This window comes from Elephas maximus, chromosome 9 (assembly GCF_024166365.1).
Source record: "Elephas maximus indicus isolate mEleMax1 chromosome 9, mEleMax1 primary haplotype, whole genome shotgun sequence".
Classification (NCBI taxonomy): Eukaryota; Metazoa; Chordata; class Mammalia; order Proboscidea; family Elephantidae; genus Elephas; species Elephas maximus.
Window position 1 is genome coordinate 62047387 of NC_064827.1, and position 22807 is coordinate 62070193.

Consider the following 22807-nt stretch of genomic DNA (forward strand, 5'->3'; position numbering starts at 1 on the left):
CTTCTATAAGGAGTATAGCCTTAGAAACCCTATGGGGCAGTTCTACTTTGTCCTGTAGGATCACTATGAGGGAATCAACTTAACGGCAGTAGGTTTGGTTTGGAAGGGTAGGGAAGAAAAAAAAAAAAAACCAAAACCTGGGCATTTTAATTCTAGGTCCTTGAATTTTTAACTGGGCTCTGTGGCCAGGACTCCTTAATCTGGGTTGGTAAAAGAAAACCAAACCCGCTGCCGTCAAGTTGATTTTCACTCACAGCAACCCTATAAGGCAGAGTAGAACTGCCCCATAGGGTTTCCAAGGAGCGGCTGGTGGATTCAAACTGCTGACCTTTTGGTTAGCAGCCAAGCTCTTAACCACTGCACCACCAGGGCTCCTCTGTGTTCGTAAACTCTGCCATTTGGCTGATAAGTTTGGTGGAAGGAAAGTGTGTTCTTGCCCAGGGTGGTTATTCTAAGAGAGCTTTTTTCCTGCTCTTCAGCCAAGATATGTTACTATTCCCTTATGCTTGTTTCTTTTCCACTCTCTTCTTATTTGCAGAGTAGTCGGGTGGAGTTTGACCTGCCAGAATATTCTGTTCGTCGAAGATACCAGGATTTTGACTGGTTGAGGAACAAACTGGAAGAATCCCAGCCCACTCATCTCATTCCCGTAGGTAGTAAGTCATTAGAGTTTGTTACTCACTTTTCCAGCATCATCTTTCTGGAGGGTGTCTGCTGACCCCTCACGCCTTAGATTACCGGTAAACTCTGCCTTTCATTGTATAGCAAACTGAACCATAAAACGTATGTAAAACACTTTATGTTTATGGACTCTGTGTAGTGTATTTCACCTTTTTAGTTTTGGTTTCTGATTTGCTATAAAATATAACAGCTTCTTGAGAGGGGGAGGGTAGATGGGTAGATTTTCACTTTAATTGTGACAATTAAGTTTTTGAGGTAAGGCTTGCCTTAGTTCTCATTTACCGTCTTTTTAAAGATTGAAGCCTAAAGGTATAAGTTTTACTGAAGTTGTCTGGGCTTCTTCTTTGCAGACACTATTCTTGGGTTTCAGATAGCTGCCACAAGGCCAAGAGTGGTGCCTTAGATAATACGCTGTCTGGGCTTTTTTTAGGCTAGGTAACTCAGGGAACAGGAATCTAGCACATAGCCCAGTCAGCCAGTTTTTCATTAAAAAAAAAAAAAAAACCCACCTAACCCTATTTATTCAAACAGCATAACATGTATGTATTACTTATATCTGCACATGTATTTTTTAACAGAACCAGAACAAATATTAAAAGAATACTACATCAACATACATATTAAGTACTTTTCCGACCACTTTCCTGTTAGTGGAAATAATAACGATTTAGACCCCAAATATTTGTTTGGGCTTTGGGGACGTTAGAGCAATTTGGGCTATAAAAGTTTTCAGAGGGGCTATATCTTGGTTGAGTGATGACTTAGCACTACCAGACTTCCTGTTAACCACTGCACCCTCCAATCCTTCTTTTGTTCCCATGGATGGAAGAGGCTGTATATCCTGTGCACAGTTTTCTTGTTTTTCAAGGCAGAAGCAGCCATGTTGTCAGTGTGGTAGAAACGATGGGACTTGCCTGGGACTCTGTTCTTCCTCAGAGAATCTCCGGTTTTTCCTTCCCTTATCGCCTCTGCTCTCCAGGCCTGAGGTTTTGCTTTTCTGTCTTCTAATTATTTAAAGACATGCCTGAAGAGGAAACAAGAGTTTTGAGCTGTTGGAATTATTCCTCACAACTGAATTTTAACTTGGCAAAATTGGCAGCTAGTTAATTTTTTTTTTAATGAACTTTTAATTTTAGAACAGTTTTAGATTTACAGAATTATTGCAAGGATAGTACAGGGAGTTTCACATACCCCACACCAAGTTTCTCTTATTACCATCTTATATTAGCATCTTATGTAACATCTTACATTTATGGTATGGTAGATTTGTCACAATTAATGAACCAATATTGATACATTATTTTTAACATACATTGCATTTGTTTTTCCTTAATGTCCCTTTTCTGTTCCAGGATCCCATCCAGGATAGCACATTACATTTAATTGTCATGTCTTCTTAGGCTCTTCTTGGTTGTTAAAATTTCTCACACTTTTCTTGTTTTTGATGATCTCGACAGTTTTGAGGAGCACTGGTCAGTTTTGAGGGATATTGTAGAAGCTATCAATTGGGATTTGTGTGATGCTTTTTCTCATAATTAGACTGGGGTAATGTGTTCTTAGGACAACTACTGAGTTAAAGAGCCATTCATATCCATATTAAGGGTAAAAAAAAAAAAAAAAAAAAAACCCATTGCCATCAAGTTGATTCCAACTCACAGAGACCCTGTAGGACAGAGTAGAACTGCCCCATATGGTTTCCCAGCTGGTGGATTTAAACTGCTGACCTTTCAATTAGCAGCCAAGCTTTTAACCACTGTGCCGTCAGGGCTGCACATATTAAGGGTGCATACTATCAGAACTCAACAGGGAACAGCCAGAAATTCAAACTGAATTCAGAAGAGGATGTGGAACGAGGGATATCATTGCTGATGTCAGGTGGGTCTTAGCTGAAAGCAGAGAATACCGGAAAAATGTTTACCTGTGTTTTGATTATGCAAAGGTATTCAACTGTGCGGATCTTAACAAATTATGGATAACATTGTAAAGAATGGGAATTCTAGAACACTCAATTGTGCTCCTGTGGAACCTTTACACAGAACAAGGGGGTACCTCATAATTCAAAATCAAGAGAAGTGTGGGTCAGGGTTGTATCTTTTTACCATACTTATTCAGTCTGTATGCTGAGCAAATAATCCAAGAAGCTAGACTATCTGAAGAAGAGCATGGCATCAGGAGTGGAGGAAGATTCATTATCAACTTGTGATAGGCAGATGACACAACCTTCCTTGCTGAAAGTGAAGAGGACTTGAAGCACTTACTAATGAAGATCAAAGACTACAGCCTTCAGTATGGATTATATTTCAACATAAAGAAAATAAAAATCCTCACAACTAGGCCAATAAGCAACGTCATGAAAAATGGAGAAAAGATTGAAGTTGTCCAGGATTTCATTTTACTTGGATCCATAATCAAAACTGGTGGAAGCAGCAGTCAAGAAATCAAAAGATGCACTGCATTGGGCAAATATGCTGCAAATGACCTTTTTAAAGTGTTAAAAAGCAAAGATGTCACTGTGAGGACTAAGGTGCACCTGACCCAAGCCATGGTATTTTCTGACACCTCATATGCATGCGGAAACTGGACAATGAATAAGGACAACTGAAGAAGAATTGATGCATTGAATTATGGTGTTGGTGAATAATATTGAATATACCGTGGACTGCCAGAAAAGTGAATAAGCCTATCTCCGAAGAAGTACAGCCAGAGTACTCCATGGAAGCGAGGATCACAAAACTTTATCTCATGTACTTCAGACATGTTATCAGGAGGGACCAGTCACTAGAGAAGGACATCATGGTTGGTGGAGGTCAGAGAAAAAGAGGAAGACCCTCAACGAGATAAATTGACATGGTGGCTGCAGCAGTAGGCTAAACATAGCAATGATTGTGAGGATGGCGCAGGACCGGGCAGAGTTTTGTTCTGTTGTACATAGGGTCACTATGAGTTGAAATTGACTTGGCAGTGCCTGGAAAAAAACAACTATCAAAATTATCACCGTTGATGTTAACCTTGGTCACCTCATCTGAGGTACTGTTGGTCACATTTCTCTGCCGTACAGTTACTTTTTTTTTTCTTTCCTTTTCATACTGTACTCTATGCGTAGCCCACACTTAAGGAGTAGAGAGTTATGCCCTATCTCTTGGCAGCTAGTAAATTTGAGGTTTGGTACTTCAATATGAAGAGTTAGACAGTGTCCCCTGCTGGTGAAACATAGTGATACTCTTCCATTAGGCACTATGAAGCTGGAACTGAAAGAGAATGCAAGAGTTTCCAGAATTTCCAAGGCGGAGCCAGAGTATCTTTACATATGGTTTCCTATGGTCTGGGTAGAAACATTAAGAAGTAGGAAGGTACTTTCGAAGCCAGTGGAGATTTACATTTCTTCATAAAATCTTGGTACTCTCATATCTGGGGTAGAGAGAATTTTAATATAGGAGAGCATCTCTGATTTAAACATGAAAGCCAAGCAGAAACAAACATTTTTTCCCCTACAGAAATTCATTTTACAGCAACTTTTCTAGGAGGTGTCTGTCAATCTTTGGGCTAGGGCTGGTGGGTACCCTTGAGGAGGAACAGAGGGTGGAGATGACGGGTTATAGGACAGACAAGGGACACCTGCTTTGGGGTACTTATTGTTGAGTGGAGACTCAGTAAACATGCAATGTGATTATTATTTAAATTTTCACTTATTTTTTTAAAACAGATTTATTGAGATATAATTCACATACCATACAATTTACCCATTTAAAGCATACAATTCAAAAGCTTTTAGTATATTCACAGAGTTTTGCAACCATTGCCACAGTCAATTTTAGAAGCTTTTCATCACCACAAAAAGAAACTTTGAACCTCTTAACAGTCACTCCCAAACTTCTCATCTCCCCTCAAGCCTCTGCCCCCCCCAAAAATAAAACCAAACCTGTTACTGTGGAATTGATTCTGACTCATAATGACCCTGTAGGACAGAGTAGAACTGCCCCATAGGGTTTCCAAGGAGCAGCTGGTAGATTCTGCCAACCTTTTGGTTAGCAGACGGAGCTCTTAACCACTGTGCCACCAGGGCCCCTCCCCATGTCCCCCAGTGTCTGTAAACTACTATAATCTACTTTCTATCTCTGTATGGAAACCCTGGTTGCATAGTGGTTAAGTGCTACGGCTGCTAACCAAAAGGTTGGCAGTTCACATCCACAAGGTACTCCTCGGAAACTCTCTGGGGAAGCTCTACTCTGTCCTGTAGGGTCGCTATGAATCAGAATCGACTCGATGGCAACGGGTTTGGTTTTTTAGTTTTTTATCCCTGTATATTTTTTTTTATATTTGCCTATTCTAGACATTTCATATAAATGGAATCATACACTACATGGTCCTTTGTGACTGGATTCTTTAATTTAGCATAATGTTTTCCAGGTTCATCCACGTTGTAGTGTGTATCAATACTTTATTCCCTTTTATTGTCAAATAATATTTCAGTGTGTGGTTATACCACATTTTGTTTATCCATTTATCAGTCGGACATTTGTGTTGCTTTTACTTTTTAGCTGTTATGAATAATGCTGTGAACATTCATGTATAAATTTTTGTGTGGATGTATGATTTCATTTTTCTTGGGTGTATACAAAGGAGTGGAATTGCTGTATTATATGGTAACTTTATATTTAGCGTTTTGAAGAACCAACAAACTGTTTTCCAAAAGGGCTGTACCATTTTACATTGCTACCAGCAGTGTAGGAGGAATCCAGTTTTTCCACATCCTCACCAACGCTGGTTATTACCTGTCATTTTGATTATACCCATCCTAGTGGTTGTGAGAAAGATCCCTCATGGCACAGTGGTTAAGTTCTTGGCTGCTAAATGAAAAATCGGTGGTTTGAACCCACCATCCACTCCATGAGAGAAAGATGTGGCATTCTGGTTCCGTAAAGATTACAACCTTGGAAACCCTATGGAGCAGTTCTTCTGTGTCCTATAGGTTTACTATGAGTTGATGGCAACTCCATGGCAATGGGTTTATTTTGGTTTTTTAGTGGTCGTGCATTGGTATCTTATTGTGGTTTTGATTTGCATTTCCATAATGTCTTATGATATGTTAAGCATCTTTTCATGTGTTTGTTGACCATTTTTATATCTTCTTTGGAGAAATATCTATTCAGGTCCTTTGCCTATTTTTGATTGAGCTATTTGTTTTTTTATTATTGAGTTGTAATAGTTGTTTAGGAGCCCTGGTGTTGCAGTGGTTAAGTGCTTGGCTGCAAACCCATAGGTCAGTGGTTTGAACCCGCCAGATGGTCCTTCAGAGAAAGATGTGGCAGTCTGCTTCTCTAAAGATTTACAACCTTGGGAACTCTATGGGGCAGTTCTACTCTGTCCTGTAGGGTCTCTATGAATCGGAATCGACTTGACGGCAGAGGGTTTGGTTTTTGGAATAGTTCTTTATGTGTTCTAAATACCAGTCCCTTATCAGGTATATGATTTGCAACCATTTTCTCCCATTCAGTCTTTTTACTTTCTTGATGGAGTCCTCTGAAGTACTGAACTTTTTAGTTTTGATGTAGTCCAATTTACCTATTTTTTCTTTGGTTGCTTGTGCTTTTGGTGTCATGTTAACAAACCATTGCGAAATTTGAGGTCATGAAGTGTTATCCCTAAAATTTTTTAAGAGTTTTATAGTTTTAGCTGTTTGATACATTTTGAGTTTATTTTTATATCTTAAGTTTTCATTAAATTTTTTTTTTTATTACTGATGAGGCTGAAAATCTTTCCATGCTTTACTGGGCATTGGTATTTCTTCTTTTGTAAGTTATCTCTTCAATCTATTTTAAAAATGTAAATTTAAACAATAATTACATTGCATTACATTTGACTATACATTTGACTATAGGTTTGTAAAAATTCCATATCCGCAAAGGAAATTCACCCAGCTGGGAATATCTCCCCCCCCAACCCCATTGTCCTTTTTCTTAGACTTGATTCTATTAAAAATAATCCTTTCCCAAGTTAATCTTGTCCTTTACAGTTTCTGGCTTTGAAGTTATTTTGGTTATCTAGTGCTGCTATAACACTGGGTGGCTTTAACAAACAGTGTAAAAATGGTGTGGAAAGGGTCTTGCCTGACCTCCTCAAACTTTACAAGGGGAAAGGAGAATCAGATCAATGGCCCAAGGCAGATTCCTATGAGGCAGAGGTTAGATATATCTCTTCTCTCTGCCATCTTTACCAATTCTGACACCAAATGTTTCTCCCCTGACACTCTACTTCTCTGCCGAGTTTGATAATTCATCACAGTGGCCACACAGAACTCATAGACAATACTCATGATTATAGGGTTTATTAGGGAAGTAACAGGTTACAATTCAGGTTCAAGAATGCTCAGGATACAGTTCTTCCATTTGGACAGCCTCTTTTCATCTGTGCCTGCAGGCATGCCTCTCTCGGGCCCCTTGGCCTCTGCCCTGCTTGGGCACGTGTTACAAAGCTCTTTTAGCTCTGTGGGTAAGTGCTCAGAGACACCCCACTCTGGCAGTAATCCCTGGCCCAAAGGTACTCAGCTACAGCTCTGTGGGTCAGCAAACCTAGCTCCACCAAGTGCCCAGAGGCACCATACTCCACCAGCAAGTCTCTCGCCCAAAGGCACTCAGCTTTCTCCATCTGTGTATGTGGAAGCCCACTGTGTGGTTTTTCCTGCCAGTCTCTACTGCCACCATTTCTCTGCCTCAGCTTCTTACCATCTTCAGTGTTAAACAGCTTTCTCTCTCTGTCTCTCTCAGTCTCCTGGTTCCAGGAGCTTCTCAGTGCAGAGATCCCAGATCCAGAGGATGTGCTCCATTCCTGGCTCTTCTTCCTTGGTAGTGGTGAGATTCTCTTCCTGCCTTGGAATTTGCTGTCTTTTAAGCCTAGCAGGATGGCAAAATTGAACAATTCCCTTGGTGGGCCACAATTACTATTTGCACAGTCCCACTTAATCATTTGGGTAGGAGTTACAAGACCCTGGTGAGAAAGGCCACACAAAAGCAACCTGTCGCACCACAAACAGAAATTTCTTTTCTCACAGTTTAGGGGGCTAGAAGTCTGAATGCGGGGTGCCAGTCCTAGGGGAAAGCTTTTTCTCTCTGTTGGCTCTGGAGGAAAGTCCTTGTCTCTTTGAGCTTCTGTTCCTGAGTAGTGTTCATGTGGCTGGCATCTCTCTTCCCCAATCTCAGCTCCTTTTTCTTGCTTTTTAAATCACTTTTATATCTCAAAAGAGATTGATTTAAGACACACCCTAGACTAATCCTATCTCATTAATATAACAAAGAAAACTCATTCCCAAATGGGATTATAACAACAGGCATAGAGGTTATGATTTACAACACATATTTTTGAGGGACACAATTCAGTCCATAACATAAGCTTGTCTCTAAGATGTTAAAAATAAAATACTTTTATATTTTTTCCTATGGTTTTTTGTCTTTATTTTTTATATTTAAATCTAGAATTTATCTTGACATGAGATGCAAGTACCCTACTTTTTTCAAACAGGGAATGATTTGTCCTAGAACTACTCATGAGTAGTCAGTCATCTTTATCAAATATCTTGTATTAGACTATACCATGTATTGGTTTTGTTAACTGCCTTTGAGTTGGCCCCCGGCTCAAGGCAACTCCATTCACAATGGGATCAAACTGTTGTGATCCGTAGATTCTTCCCCGGCTCTTTTGGAAGTAGATTCTCATGCCTTTCTTGCTAGCTTGTCTTAGTGTGGAAGCTCCGCTGAAACCTGGTCAGCATATCAGCAGCACACAAGCCTTCGCTGACAGATGGGTGGCAGCTACGCTTGAGGTGCGTTGGCTGGCGGTTGAACCCAGTCTCCCACATGGAAGGCGAGGGTTCTACCAGAATTACCCAGTCACGTATTATCATTGTTGTGTGCCATCAGGTCGATTCCAACTCAAGGCAACCCTACATGACAGAGTAGAACTGTCCCGTAGGGTTTCACATGCAGCAATCATGAGAGCAGATTACCAGATCTTTTATCTCACGGAGCAGCTGGTGGTTTCAAACTGCCAACCTTTAACCGCTACACCAGCAGGGCTTCTTGTACCATGTATTAGACTTGTGTATTCATGGGCTGTTGCTGAACCTTTTGGTTCATTGATCTCTCTGGTCAGGTGCCCCTCTCATATCATTTGAATTACTGTAACTTTATAGCACATTTACAAACCATCTGTGCTCTCACCCTTAATGTACTTTATTTTCAGAAGTTTTCTAGCTGTTTACACATGTTTTATTCTTCAGAGTGAACTTTAGAATCTTTTCAATAAGTTGGAAAATTTGGGGGAATGAGGTGAATTTCTGGGTTCTTTGGCTAATCTAAGTCAGCTATGGTTTAAATGTTTCAGAACCATGGAGCTTTCAGATTCTACTACCTATGTTAGGAGCATAGAGGTAAAATCTCTACTTTTCTCAGGGTTTTATTCGAGCCATGTAAAGTAGGAGATGAACAGACAAGCCAGACTTTGGTTCTGCGGAGGCAACTTGAGTTCCTTGATTTGCCTTTCCACACTGGCTGTCCCAAGGCTTGTCCTTGTTCCCAGGCCCTATGGCTCTGAACTTGGCAGTTTCTGGTGCTCTGCTGGGGAAACCCAACTGCTTAACTTCTGTTGAAGCGTTGAACAAAACTTACACTCTGTTGAAAGTGAAAGCAAAGGGATCTATTTGGGGAGTAGAAACAACGAGACTGGGAAACAGTGCGATATGAGATTAAAGTGTTCCAATGTTCTGAGGGAGAGACAAGCTTTTTATACAGACAAGTGGGAGAGGAGTACGTGATCACATTTGTGGGGCTTGAGATAATGTATAGTTACAAGGCAAACAGTAAGTTAAAATTGTGTAAGGTTAGTTAATTTCTTTTCTAACGTAGACTTTGTGAAGCCAACCTAACAAGCGATTTGGTAAAATGTATACATTTTTCCTGGGGCATGCTGCTTAAACATTTTCCCAAGACCATCTGGATAAACATTTCTTGACAAATATTTTTTCATCCTTGCTCACTGTATTGTTTGCTGAGGGTGGTTAAAGGTTTACAAGAGTGGAAAATTTTCAGGCAGAAGCTTTAAAAAAGATGAAGCTTGATCCAGACCTTTGTGATCCATTTCAGTCATGCCAAGGACCTCAGATTTTAGGGTGCTGTCACATACTTCCTACATTGTCCTTTGTCCTCTGTGAATAGAATCACATGATGGTTGATATTGATCAACTTTTCTCTCAATCAGTCTTTTCTGCTTTGTTTTTAACAAATTCTGGTCTGTTAAGAATACTCTTTTATGCTTTGTGGTGTTGTAACATATTTTATATTGTTTTATTCCTTTGAAATTTTAAAAGTGGGAAGAAGTGATCATATGTTCTCAAAATGCTATCTTGGAACTAAAAATGTGGTGAATGCGTATGTTCATCATCTCATAGTGGCTGTTCACCTCATTTCTGTTTATTACCTAATGACTGAAGCCACCAGAAAGTCTTCATTGTGGCATATTTTTCGGGGGGGGGGGTGTGTGTGTGCGCGAAAGTTAGTTTTAGAATGTTTTGTTTCACTTCCTTGAGAACTACTAGTTACTATAACAAATAGATTTCCTAATTAGATGGACATAAATAGATTTTGGAAGATGAAGCACATATATCTATTAAACACTTCAGCAATTCTCTTAGGCTGAGTTCTCTAGAGAAGCAAAACCAGTGAAGCATATGTAGAGAGAGAGAGCAAAAGAGCAAGAGAGAAAGAGATTAGAGGTAATTTATCTCAAGGAAATGGCTCACGCAGTTGTAGAAGGCTGCCAAGTCCCAAGTTCATGGGTCAGGCATCAGGCTGGAGACTTCTCCTGACTCACACAGCTGCAGAGGTGACAAACCCCAGATCAGCAGGTCAGACAGCAGGCCACTGGCTCACAGGCTGCGGAGGCCAATGAATCCCAAGATTGGCAGGTAAGACACCAAGCTACTGGCTCACAGGCTACAGAGGCTAATGAATCCCAAGATTGGCAGAGAAGCTGCTAGTTCAAGTCCCAAGAACCGGAGGTCATATGATGACGAGCTGGATGCAGGATTCAGAGTGAAAGCCTGGTAGACCATCCTGCTGGAACATCCATTTATATACTGGAGGCAGGCCACACTCCCCAAGGAAACTCCCTTTCAACTGATTGGCTACTCATAGCAAATCTCATCATGGAGTTGATTACATCATTACATAACTGCCAAATTACATCATTATGTAACTGCCAAGCTACATCATAACTGCCAAACCACTGAGAATCATGGCCTAACCAAGTTGACACACAACCTTAACCATCACAGTGATGCATTCAACTGGAACTTTAATGTTCACTTCAATTTTTATGAAGGAAGCATGCTGGAAGGATACATTTATATTTATTATGCATCTAATTTTCTTTTAGGCAGTGCTGAAGTCTCATAGGAATTAATGAGGAGAAATTTGTAATGCAACAACTGTTTTTCTTTGTATGAAATAATCAATAAAAGCTAGAACTTCATTTTCTGGTTGGTTTCTCCTTTTTTTGTACTTTTAAATTTACGTGCTTTTAGCTTACCGAGTAGATAATAAGTAATGAAGCATTGTTTGAACTTTCAATTACTTTGAATTAAGCCAGACTTGGTGATTGTTCTTTTTAGAGACATAGTTTTTAATCTTGATGTTCCTTTATTTATTTGTTAGATTTTTTTTTTTTTTTTTTTTTGCTTAGGAGCAGTTTTTTCTTTTAGTTTGACATGGGTAGGAAAAATGAGTTTTTGGCATATTGTGTGTGTGCACCAAGTGTTGAATTGCACAGAAGAAGCAATTTAAATGCTGAGAACGGGAAGTTGGGCATTTCAAGATTGAGCAGTTGAAATCTGTGTCCAAATTTTCTACCCAGAAATAGTAGCTTTTCAATAACAATCTACAGGAAATATGCTTTAGTTTCACAGATTAAAAAATACTTTCTTTTAAAGTTATATGAAATAATAATGGATGTGAAAATGCTTTCCAAAGTGTCAAGTGCTATAAAAATATAAGGTATTTTGGTTGGAAAACTGATTAAACCTTGAAATATTTAAAACATTTTCATTAGAGAAAATATCAAAATATACTAAAGAGAGTCAGTGCAATCAACCTCCATGAATTCATCACACAGCTTCAACATTTATCAATTCATGGTCCATCTCATTTCATCTCTACCTCTGCCTGCTCCCTCAGCCCCACCCCAGATGGTTTTTTTAAAAAAACAGTTCAGCTTAAAAGATATGTGGAAGTTCCACCTCTTAGTCTACTCTCAATTATGCCTTCAGTTCTCTGTGTTTACAAATTAATAGAAACAGCTGACATTCGTTATGTACCTACTATGTGCTGGAAGCTGTGTTGAGCTCTTCACTTGTGCTATCTCATTTACAGGCTATGGATGGCAATTATTTCACCGGTAACCCAGATTTCTATGTATAGGCAATCCAGAAAGCAGTTCTAAAGGCGAGGCTGAGAGTTGGTGTGTCCCTTTAAGGAAGCTTGATATAGGAAGAAACAAATTTTATAAAGTCTTGTACATTTGGAAATAATAATGCTTATTACATAAGGCAATTCTGTTTGCAGAAAGCTTCACCCTTGGGTTCCTTTAAATAACAAACTCCAATTTGCTAAATCTGGAGAATGAATGAATAACAATTTCAGGAGGTCATCTGTTTTGTTCAGTGAGGCACACCTAACTACTTATTTACTCATTAGGCCTACCTCCCAAGTCCTATTTGGTATAAACAAATGAGAGTGTGTTGTAGAGAACTCACATGAGATAAGAACAGAAAAATATCCACTGTATTTGGTAATTAGGAAGTCACTGGTGATCATCTTATCTAGAACGGTTTTTGCAGCAGGTGGGGGTCGGGCCGAGAAATGCAACATTGAGGAAAGTACTGAAATCAGTTAATTTTTTTCTTTTTTGTGGTGTGTGTGTGGTGGGGGGGGGTGTTATGAGATCAGTGGAAGGGTAGAAGTAAAGATAAACAACTCTTTAGAAAGGTTGGGAGAAAGGAAGGAAGGCGGAGAAGGAGGAGATGTAAGGTCAAGAGATAGTTGGTTCTTTTTTTTTTTCTGGGTAGAAAGAGACCCAACCATATTTGTAGCTTTGGGGAAAAGATCTGAATGAGCAGGAGATGTTGAAGATACAGGAAAGAGAAAGTATAATTAATTAATGATGACATGTACATGATAATAAACTAATGGTATCAAGAACACAGATGGAATAATTAACTTTGGGGAGACCTGAGGAATCAAATTGATACAGGGTAGATGAGTTTCTGTGGAGGAAGCAAAAATGGTTAGAGAATTCCTATGTGATACCCTTACACTTGGCTCCTACTTCAGAGAGATGGTAATCTGCTTAGCATGAAGGTTTGGAGATTGAGTATAGGATTAAAGAATGACTACCTAAGAGAGCTGGAAAGGAACTGACCAGAATAAAACAGTAATTCTAAACGATGGCTGTACCCTGTTAAGACATCTTCTCTGCTGCTTTAGACTGGTTCAGAACAATTGGGTCAACAATTGGTTCAGTTGGTTCAGAGCATTTGGGCTGGATGGCCTGTGCATCCGACCCAGTAGTGCATTTCCAATTACTGAAAAACAAAAATCCTCACAACTGGATCAGTAAGTAACATCATGATGAATGGAAAAAATATTGAAGTTGTCAAGGATTTCATTTTACTTGGATCCACAACCAGCACCCATGGAAGTAGCAGTCAAGAAATCAAATGACATATTGCCTTGGGCAAATCTGCTGCAAAAGACCTTTTTAAAGTGTTAAAAAGCAAAGATGTCACTTTGAGGACTCATGTGTTCCTGATCCAAGCCATGGTGTTTTCAGTCACCTCATCTGTGTTCAGAAGCTGAACAATTAATAAGGAAGACCAAAGAAGAATTGACACCTTTGAATTATGGAATATTGAATATCCCATGAACTGCCAAAAGAACAAACAAATCTGTCTTGGAAGGAATACAGCCAGAATGCTCCTTAGAAGCAAGGATGGCGAGACTTCATCTCATGTATTTCGGACATGTTATCAGGAGGGATCTGTCCCTGCAGAAGAACATCATGCTTGGTAAAGTAGAGGGTCTGCAGAAACGAAGAAGACCCTCAATGAGATAGTTTGACACAGTGGCTGCAACAGGGGGCTCAAGCATAACAATGATTGTGAGGATGGCACAGGACTGGGCAGTGTTTCATTCTGTTGTACATAGGGTCACTGTGAGTCAAAACCGACTTGATGGTACCTAACAACAACAATAATCTATCGAAGTGTAAGCTCCAGTGGGTCTCTAACTTGGATAAGTTATTCTCATGTAGCTCTGTAATTTTATTCCTGACTCTACTCCCCTCTCTTCTTTCATTTCTAAACCTTTCCATTGTACTGTGCCCTCTAAAACTCCTGTCCTATTTTAAAGAAATTCACCAGTATTCTTAGCCTCTTCACTGAACGCTCCTGCTGTCTTAAGATTTAACTGAACACTGGCTGTCCCTGAAGATAGCAGACTTCTGAAGCTGCTGCCACTTCAACAAAAACAAACAACCAAACTTTCATTGAGTATTGTGTAGCAGGAATTATTTGAAGCATTTTCAAGGTATAACTCATTTAATCCTCATAACAACTCTATGAAGTTGGTACTATTGTTAACCTGTTTTTTACAGATGAAGAAACTGAGGTACTGAGAGATTACAGAACTTGCCCAAAGACTATGGTCAAACAACTAGTAGGAACAAAGGTGGAAGATGAACCCTGTAAGCATGGCACCAGTCTTTATTCTTGAGAATGACAACAAACCGACTCTCTTGAAGCCTTTCAGGTTGAGGCTGTTGAATTCCCTCTTACCCCAAGTGCCTCATTTCCAGGGGTGCTGGTGTTGCCAATTCCTAATTTTTTTTTTAAAGGTTTTGTGTTATAAATCTGGGTTGTTCCTTGGCATTCCCCACTGCTGGTTCAGTATTCTGCTTTTTTGGGTCTGCTTGATGGTATAGTGGTTAAGAGCTATGTCTACTAACCAAAAGGTCAGTAGTTCAGATCCACCTGGAGCTCCTTAGAAACCCAATGAGGCAGTTCTACTCTGTCCTATTAGGGTCATTATGAGTTGGAATCAACTTGACAGCAACGGGTTTGGTTTTTGTTTTTTTTTTTAAGTCCACTAGTGCTTAGGGGGAAACCCTGGTGGCATAGTGGTTAAGTGCTATGGCAGCTAACCTAAAGGATCAGCAGTTTGAATCCACCAAGGCACTCCTTGGAAACTCTATGGGGTAGTTCTCTGTCCTATAGGGTTGCTGTGAATCGGAATGAACTCGACGGCAACGGGTTTGGTTTGGTTTGTTTGTGTTTTTGTGTTTGTTTTAGTGCTTAGGGTGTTATAATTTAAAAGAAAAAAATCTCTTTATTGTCATAGTATAGGATTTTGGGGAGGTTGTGGAGTTAATTGCTTGTGTTTAATTTACCACTTTGAACGTGAACTGCTAGATCGGTTTAACATTAGAAAATATATTAATTTAATTGGCCAGTTATATTAAAGGAAGAAAAAAGGGAATGATTGTCTAGATAGATCCGAAAAGCACATACTCTTTGACTTAGCCTTTCTCGTCTTGGCTTATTCCCTAAAGAGACTTGTACTGTGCCTAGCATGTGTCTACAGGAATGTTCACAGAAGCAGTTAGTAGTGGCACAGTTAGTATTAAACAGTTCACCTGTACATGGTCAGGGAAGATGATAGGCAAGTTGTCACGTAGTCAAGTTGTCATGCAATGCAAGACCACGGAGCAATAAAATGATCTCCTACAGCTTATGTTCATCAGTACAGGTAAGTCCAGAAACAGACTGTTGAATGACAAAAGCCAAGTATAGTCCTATTTTTTGTGACATTCAAAAGCAAGCTCAATAAATACATTGCTTAGACACTAGAAAGTATAGAAGGTGATGAGCCAAAAGTTTGGGATCATGTTCCCTTACAGAGGGTGGGCCGAAGTGTGTATCTGGTCAGGAACAAATGGACAGGGAGATTTGTCAATGTCGAGCTCTATTGTCAAGTTGAGTAATAGATTAATGGGCACAGGTGTTACTGTTGTGCTCTATGAGCTAGAGATAATGTCACATGTTCTCTTAATACTCAATAAATAAAACATTTAAAAATTGTGGATAGTGGATGCTTTCTTTCCTTGTGGCAGTAGTAATGAGGAAGGCCTTTTAATCAAGTACTACAGAAATGGTACACATGAGATTAAAGCACAAAGATCCTTTGGTAACCAGATAGTTTTCTAAATCACCAACAATATTGGCTCAAAATAAATAGGATAGAGAAATTGATTTGAGTAAGGGGAGCAAAGGAAATTACATTTTTAAGAACTTTTGAGTGAAACCTAAACAAAAAAATAAAAAGGGCATTTTTTAAAAAAACATGGGTTTACCTGATGTTCATATTTTTCCATTTATTACGTTACCCCTTGAACTGAGTGTAGAATCTCAAGATATTTAAATCATTTTTATGCAGTTGAGGTTGTCTGCCTTCTTTCCTTTCCTTAGACTTTTTTTCCCCAGTTTGCCCTAACTTTGTATTACATGGTCTGTGCTTCAATCAGTGTAAAGATAACTATACTGTTGAATTTACTGGGTAAATATCTCCTGTTTTCTGTATTCCAGGGACTATGCTGTAATATTTTGTTCCCTGCATTATAAAATTGACAGAGTAATTGTGGTTTACTCCATCTGTATTTTTCAGAAATCTTTGTATTGGTGACTATATAAACATCTGACCGATTAAGAAATGCTGTTTTTGGACAGTCGGGTAATAGGAATTATTTGCTAGCCTTATTGTTTTTCCTTGTGCCATCTCACCAATTACTCTGAATATTTTTCTTCTTGTCTTCACAGCCACTTCCTGAGAAATTTGTAGTGAAAGGTGTGGTGGATCGTTTTTCAGAAGAGTTTGTGGAGACCAGAAGAAAAGCTTTGGATAAATTCCTAAAAAGAATCACGGATCATCCTGTGCTCTCCTTCAATGAACACTTTAATGTTTTCCTCACGGCTAAGGTAAGGACAGAATTTTGCACATTCCTCCCCCAAATTAGCATTCTTAGGGCTCATTCTTAAAAAACCCATTTTGATCTCTCACAAGCCACCTTCATGAATGGTCCACGATAGCAGGTGTCATAAAAGCGCTGTATTTTTCTGATGCCTGTTTGCATTAGCAAGATTTCCACGTTAGAATTCAGGAGGAAAGCCTCTTACAGAAGCAGAGGAAGTTAGAATATTTTCACTCACCAAAAGCAGAGATGAGCATTTTCTTAAACACTTTCAGTAATATGATCCAATTTAACCAACAATGGGCATGGAAGGAAAAGAACATTTATTGACTGTTTAGTGAGGAAGTTCTTCATAAGAACCCTGTAAGTGATTATTCATAGCCTCATTTTACAGCTGAGGAAACTGAAGTTCAGGGAGTTTGTACTTCTTTATGTGGCATAATTAAGATTTGGAATTGGGTCTTTATGGTTCCTGACCCCAGACTTTTCTTTTTACATCATACTGCCTGACCAAGAGACCTTCAGCATTACTTGGCTGCAACCATGTTCCTATTAAAATTTAGGTGGGTATTTTCTAAGAATTTGCCAAAGAAATATTTGGGTCCAACAAAGTTGCCAGAGTCTGTATATTCACACCCGAGTTGACATTTCACTGGCTTCTCTCAGCATTTCCCTGTTGGCAGAACTGGCCAGAAAATCCGAGGTGCTCCACTCTCATTGTCTGCAAAAATGGGGTCACATGTTCAGACTCTCGTGCCAACTTCCTTCCAGCCCCATCTGTTTAGCTTCATGTATTATATTTCCATATTCAGGCCACAGGTAATTTGTTCCATGTTGGCAAGGGTATTGAGGTCCAGGTGCTTTCCCATTTTCTTTTTCAAAACGGCAAAATTGAGAAATATTTATAGACAACATCGGTTAACATTAAAGACTTTAGAGAAATGCCATTCTACAGTCAGAGGAAACCATATGGCAAAGTCCTTTAGTTTTTTTTTTTTAAGCCTCAATTAGTGTTTAGCCTTGTTGATGACGTTCCCATTCATGGCATCTTTTTCCCTGAGATCTTTTCCCCACAGATCTAACCTGTACTCATTTTTCTAAGTAACTATTTCCTGGTAAACTGATCCTCAGGTATAGTTCTTTCAAGCTATTCTTAAGGTAAAAATCCATCCTAGTCCCCAAAAGTGCAGCTCACAGTCTCACCCAATTTAGAGGTCCATTGTCCAGAAAGGCCCTTAAGCTCAGTCATTTTTATTGAATAAAAGAAAAAAACAGGAGGGAAGAGAAAGCTTAGACTCCTGATCCTAGGAATCTATGTGAAGAATAAGTAGGAAAGATTTTTGGGGGGGGTGGTATTTATCGTGTGGGCCAAGCAATATGAAAATGATTTAAAAAAAAAAAAAAGTCCTTTAAATATCTTATCAAAATCTAACTTCACGTGAGTGAGTACGTAGGAGTTAGCTTTAAGCAGAAAACAAATTCTAATCCTATTTTTAGGTCTATAATCTAGCCTACTAAATAGCCCCTCCTTTTCTTTAACACACCTTGAATAACTTCGTCTTGTTCTTAGATGAGCCATTTACGTGCTCTTCTGCCATAGTGAATGCAGACTGTCTTCCTTTTCCTTACAATGACACGGTCTTATCACAAACTAGAGGTGTCCTTAAGAAGAAGCTGGTAATGCTGGGAGAGGTGGGAAGAAGCTCAGTATTAACTATGTTCAAACCAAAATTTCTGTCATTGTCAGAATGGGTGTCGCAATTGGATAGGTACTATGTTCATATAAAAAAATATATATATAGGTACTATGTTAATTAATTCGGCTAACTGGGGGCATGCTTTCAAAGCTCTACTTGAAGTGGAGCTTATGTAGTCCAGCTAGCCCATTTGGATATAGTGCTGTTCAAGAGAATATTTTCTATAGAAGTAATTTCAAGAACTCTGAGGCTTCAGTTATGGTCTTACGAAGGCCTGGTACCTATGAGGATTTTTTTTTTTTTTTAATTAAAATACTGTGTTTTCGGTGAAGGTTTATACAGCAAATTAGGTTCCCGTTTAACAATTTCTACACGGTTTGTTCAGTGACATTGGTTACATTTTTCACAGTGCGTCAACTTTCTCATTATTTCCATTCTGGTTGTTCTGTTTCCAATAATCTAGTTTCCCTGCCCCCTTGTTGCTTTTGATCTTTGCTTTTGGGTAAATGTTGACCATTTGGTCTCATATAGGTGATTTTTTTAAAGAGGCATAGTACTCACAGATGATATTGTTTATTTTATGAGCCAATCTGTTATTTAGCTAATAGATGGCCTATGGATATAAGGATGTTTTTTATCTAGAGTGTGGTAGGTTAGAAGGAGAGATGGAATCTTTAGACCATTCTCTCAGACAGCCTGACTTTGAAGGGAAGGAGAGAGAGGGAAAGGGGCTAGAGGAAGATGCTGCTATTTTTAAGATGGGCAAGCCTTGGGCACACTTTACATGCTGAAGTGTTAGAAATTGAAGATACAGATAGGAGAAAGGGAACAATAACAGGGCAGGACCATGGCCGAGGGGAGGCATGGATAGAAATGAACTTGTGTGTCATTGAGCGCCTTCAGTTTGTTCCTGTGTTCTCCTTAGGACCTGAATGCCTACAAGAAGCAAGGAATGGCGCTGCTGACCAGAGTGGGCGAGTCAGTAAAGCATGTCACTGGAGGCTACAAGCTGAGGAGTCGGCCTCTTGAGTTTGCAGCCATAGGCGAGTACTTAGATACGTTTGCGCTCAAATTAGGAACCATCGATCGAATAGCCCAGCGAATCATCAAAGAAGAAATAGGTGAGCTCTTTGTTGAGATCTGGGTCATGCCCAGGGACTGTATTTACAGAAATGGCATTTCTGCAATTTGAGTCTGCTTATTAAAAAAAAAAAAAAAACCTGAGAATATGGCCCCTGAACACCCTTTCATCTCAGTAATGAAGTCACTCCTGAGGTTCACTCTTCAGCCAAAGATTGGACTGGCCAATAAAACAAAACGAGACTAAAGAGGCATACTAGCCCTGGGGCAAGGACTAGTAGGCAGGAGGGTACAGGAAAGCTGGTAATAGGCAACCCAAGGTTGAGAAGGGAAAGTATTAACATGTCATGGGGTTGTCAACCAGTGTCATAAAACAGTATGTGTACAAACTGTTGAATGAGAAACTGGTTTGTCCTGTAAACCCTCAACTAAAGTACAATTAAAAAAAAAAATATAGGAAGAAAAAAAAGAGATCAGCTATTTGAGCCCACCAGCCGCTCCACAGAAGAAAGATGTGGTAGTCTGCTTCCATAAAGATTTACAGGCTTGGCGACCCTATGGGGCAGTCCTACTCTGTCCTATGGGGTCAGCATGTGTTGGAATCAACTCAGTGGCAATGGGTAACTTTAGCTTTAAAAGGAGAGACATCCACTCAACTGCACTTCATCTGTAGGAAGGATAATTTTAAAAACAAGCTTAGGTATCTCTTCTGGTTAGAAGATTGTTCAAGAGGACAACATGGTGACCTGTGTTGGCCAAGGTTATGACCCTAGTGAGCCATCACACTTGAAATTGACTCACCTGTCCCACCCCTGCTTCTTTTAAACCCACTCCTGCTGTCCTGGGAAGTTGCTGAGTCCTTTCTTTATCCTTCTTGGCTGTTGCCACCACTTCATCCCCATCCCTCTCATGGCTACCTACTTTGCCATATTCTGGAATGTTGGAGCCCTTTGTCTTCTTACACATGTGTAGGCCAGACAGACCTGAACATTGTTAGCAATCCTGCTGGCACATGAAATCATTGAAAAGCATTCGCCAGTAGTTGCCATTCATCAATTACAGAAAAAATGGCAACAACATCCTGCTGTAACAGCAGGAAATCATAGTAACAAATAATGAGCAAGATTTTCTTTGTGGGGGAAAAAAATCTAACATTTTTCCTAGCTACTTATGATTATTCTCTTGTCCTTTACCAAATGATGGTATCATGTGGGTCCTGCATGTTCTGGCAATAGCTTCAGGTACTGTCCACACTTAAGGATCGTGCTGAATAAATTCTGATTGGACCAGGGTATTAGGGTGACACCTGACTGAGAGAGTGAGTCTGCCTATGTAAGACCACATCTCCTGTATCAAAATGTCACCTATAATTCTGTTATCTTTCCATTGTGACTAATTTTTTTACTTTAAGAACATCCCCATAAACCTATCTGAAACTCTGCCCCTGCTGCCTGTTAAAATAATGCTTTACTTTTTGGGTAGGTGAGTGGTTGTTTCTGAAGACGTTTGATGGAGGTAGCTCCTACCACTTTTCCCTTGAAAGCATTGTGAACGTCTTATTCAGAGGCATAACACTCACGTTAGGGGGCAAAGTGAATGGATGTTATGATGTTAGCTGTAGAGTAGCCAAGGAAATACATCTGAATGTAGCAAGCTCTTGGCTGTGGTGGTTACCTGAGTCATAATACTGGCGATTGCTACTCAGCCAGACCGTATTGGTTTCTCTTCCCCCTTTAGAGTACCTCGTGGAGCTGAGAGAATATGGGCCTGTGTATTCCACATGGAGCACATTAGAGAGTGAGCTGGCTGAACCCCTGGAGGGTGTGTCGGCCTGTATTGGAAACTGCTCCACAGCCTTGGAGGAGCTGACTGATGACATGACAGAAGACTTTCTGCCTGTGCTCAGGGAATATATTTTATACTCTGACTCCATGAAGGTAAGTTTACTCTTGCACACTTAGGTACTTTCTTTGTAGTAGCCATTATAAAAAAGTAATTGATCATTGCCTGTGTGCATGTGATACAGGTTTCCTTCCTCTTAGGTGGGCAAGATTAGGCATATAGACTGACATCATGGACATATAGTAGAATGCACGGTAAACGAAGTACATGACTTATGAGAACAAAAAATAGTTTGGAAGAAATTCTTATTAATGTTCTCTGAGAGTTCAAGGAGATATGAAATCTATTAAATAAGAACAGGATGCTGTGGAAAAAGAACAATTGGATAATTAGAAGTCTTAGAATTTAAAATTAACATTTGTACCACCCAGGGACTACAACTCAAGAAGGGGAGTAAAAAATAATGAATCAAATAGTTATGAAAACTTTTTTTTTTTTAAGAAGCCAACTTTATTATAGAAAATTTTAAGCATATACAAAAGCAGAGAGAATAGTATAACGAACACCATGTACCCATCACTCTTGTCCCATCTTATTTTTTCTGGTATGAAAATTTTAAGGCTCTTGACACATATTAATGTATGGGCACTGGAAATGGAACCTGTTCCTGGTAGAACAAATTACTCTTCCTGTGTACTCTATAAAGCTGTTAACAGACTGCTTCAAAGACAGGATTGTGTCTGGATCTCACAGTGGTCAGGGAAGTGATATGAACTCCCTTACCTGTAAGGTAGAAATGGTGGTGGTGGTAGTGGTAAGCATAAAGCTCAGATGTGAGGTCATTAGCCTGATGTAGCTCTGTTGGTAATTATTGGAACTGAGGCTGAAAACCAAGGCTTCTGTCTCTAAATCTGCCATGCATTCTCCTCTATCACACTGCATTTTTTAAATTGAGATATACACATTACATTTTTAATCCTTTAACTGAAATGAGTATCGAAATACATCCTGAATTGCTTAAAATGAACAAGAATAGGTCACTTTAATTATGAAGTTAATAGGATTTGTTTTTGTGAACAAAAATAAATTTATACAATCCCTTGGGTCCTCCTGGATTTATCCCTCATATAGATATTCTCTTCATCAAAATGATGAGACAGGTCTCGAACCTTGCCAGAATAAAACCTGATACATACGTGGTGCAGCTGCTGTGTGCCGTCGAGTTGATTCTGATTGCTAGCTACCCTGTATGACAGAGTAGAGCTACTCCATAGAGTTTCCAAGGCTGTAATCTTTATGGGAGCAGATTGCCAGGTCTTTTCTGCCTCAAAGTAGCTGGTGGTTTCAAACTGCCAACCTTTCTGTTAGCAGCTGACCGCATAACCACTGTACCAGCAGGGCTCCTTACATACCTGATATTGGGATAATATAGCACAAAT

The 22807-nt window shown here is 39.5% G+C and overlaps 1 protein-coding gene across 4 annotated transcripts in view; it reads left to right on the plus strand.

Annotated features, from left to right (window-relative positions):
* The window catches only part of SNX30 (sorting nexin family member 30), a 142433-nt gene that overhangs the window by 84362 nt on the left and 35264 nt on the right, over window positions 1-22807 (plus strand). For 3 of the 4 annotated variants that reach the window (XM_049895649.1, XM_049895650.1, XM_049895651.1), the window contains 4 exons: window positions 539-649; window positions 16598-16756; window positions 19372-19567; window positions 21264-21463. In XM_049895649.1, coding sequence (XP_049751606.1) covers window positions 539-649; window positions 16598-16756; window positions 19372-19567; window positions 21264-21463 — 666 coding nt within the window. The remainder of the gene's footprint in view (window positions 1-538; window positions 650-16597; window positions 16757-19371; window positions 19568-21263; window positions 21464-22807) is intronic. The other variant, XM_049895648.1, reaches the window with a different exon arrangement.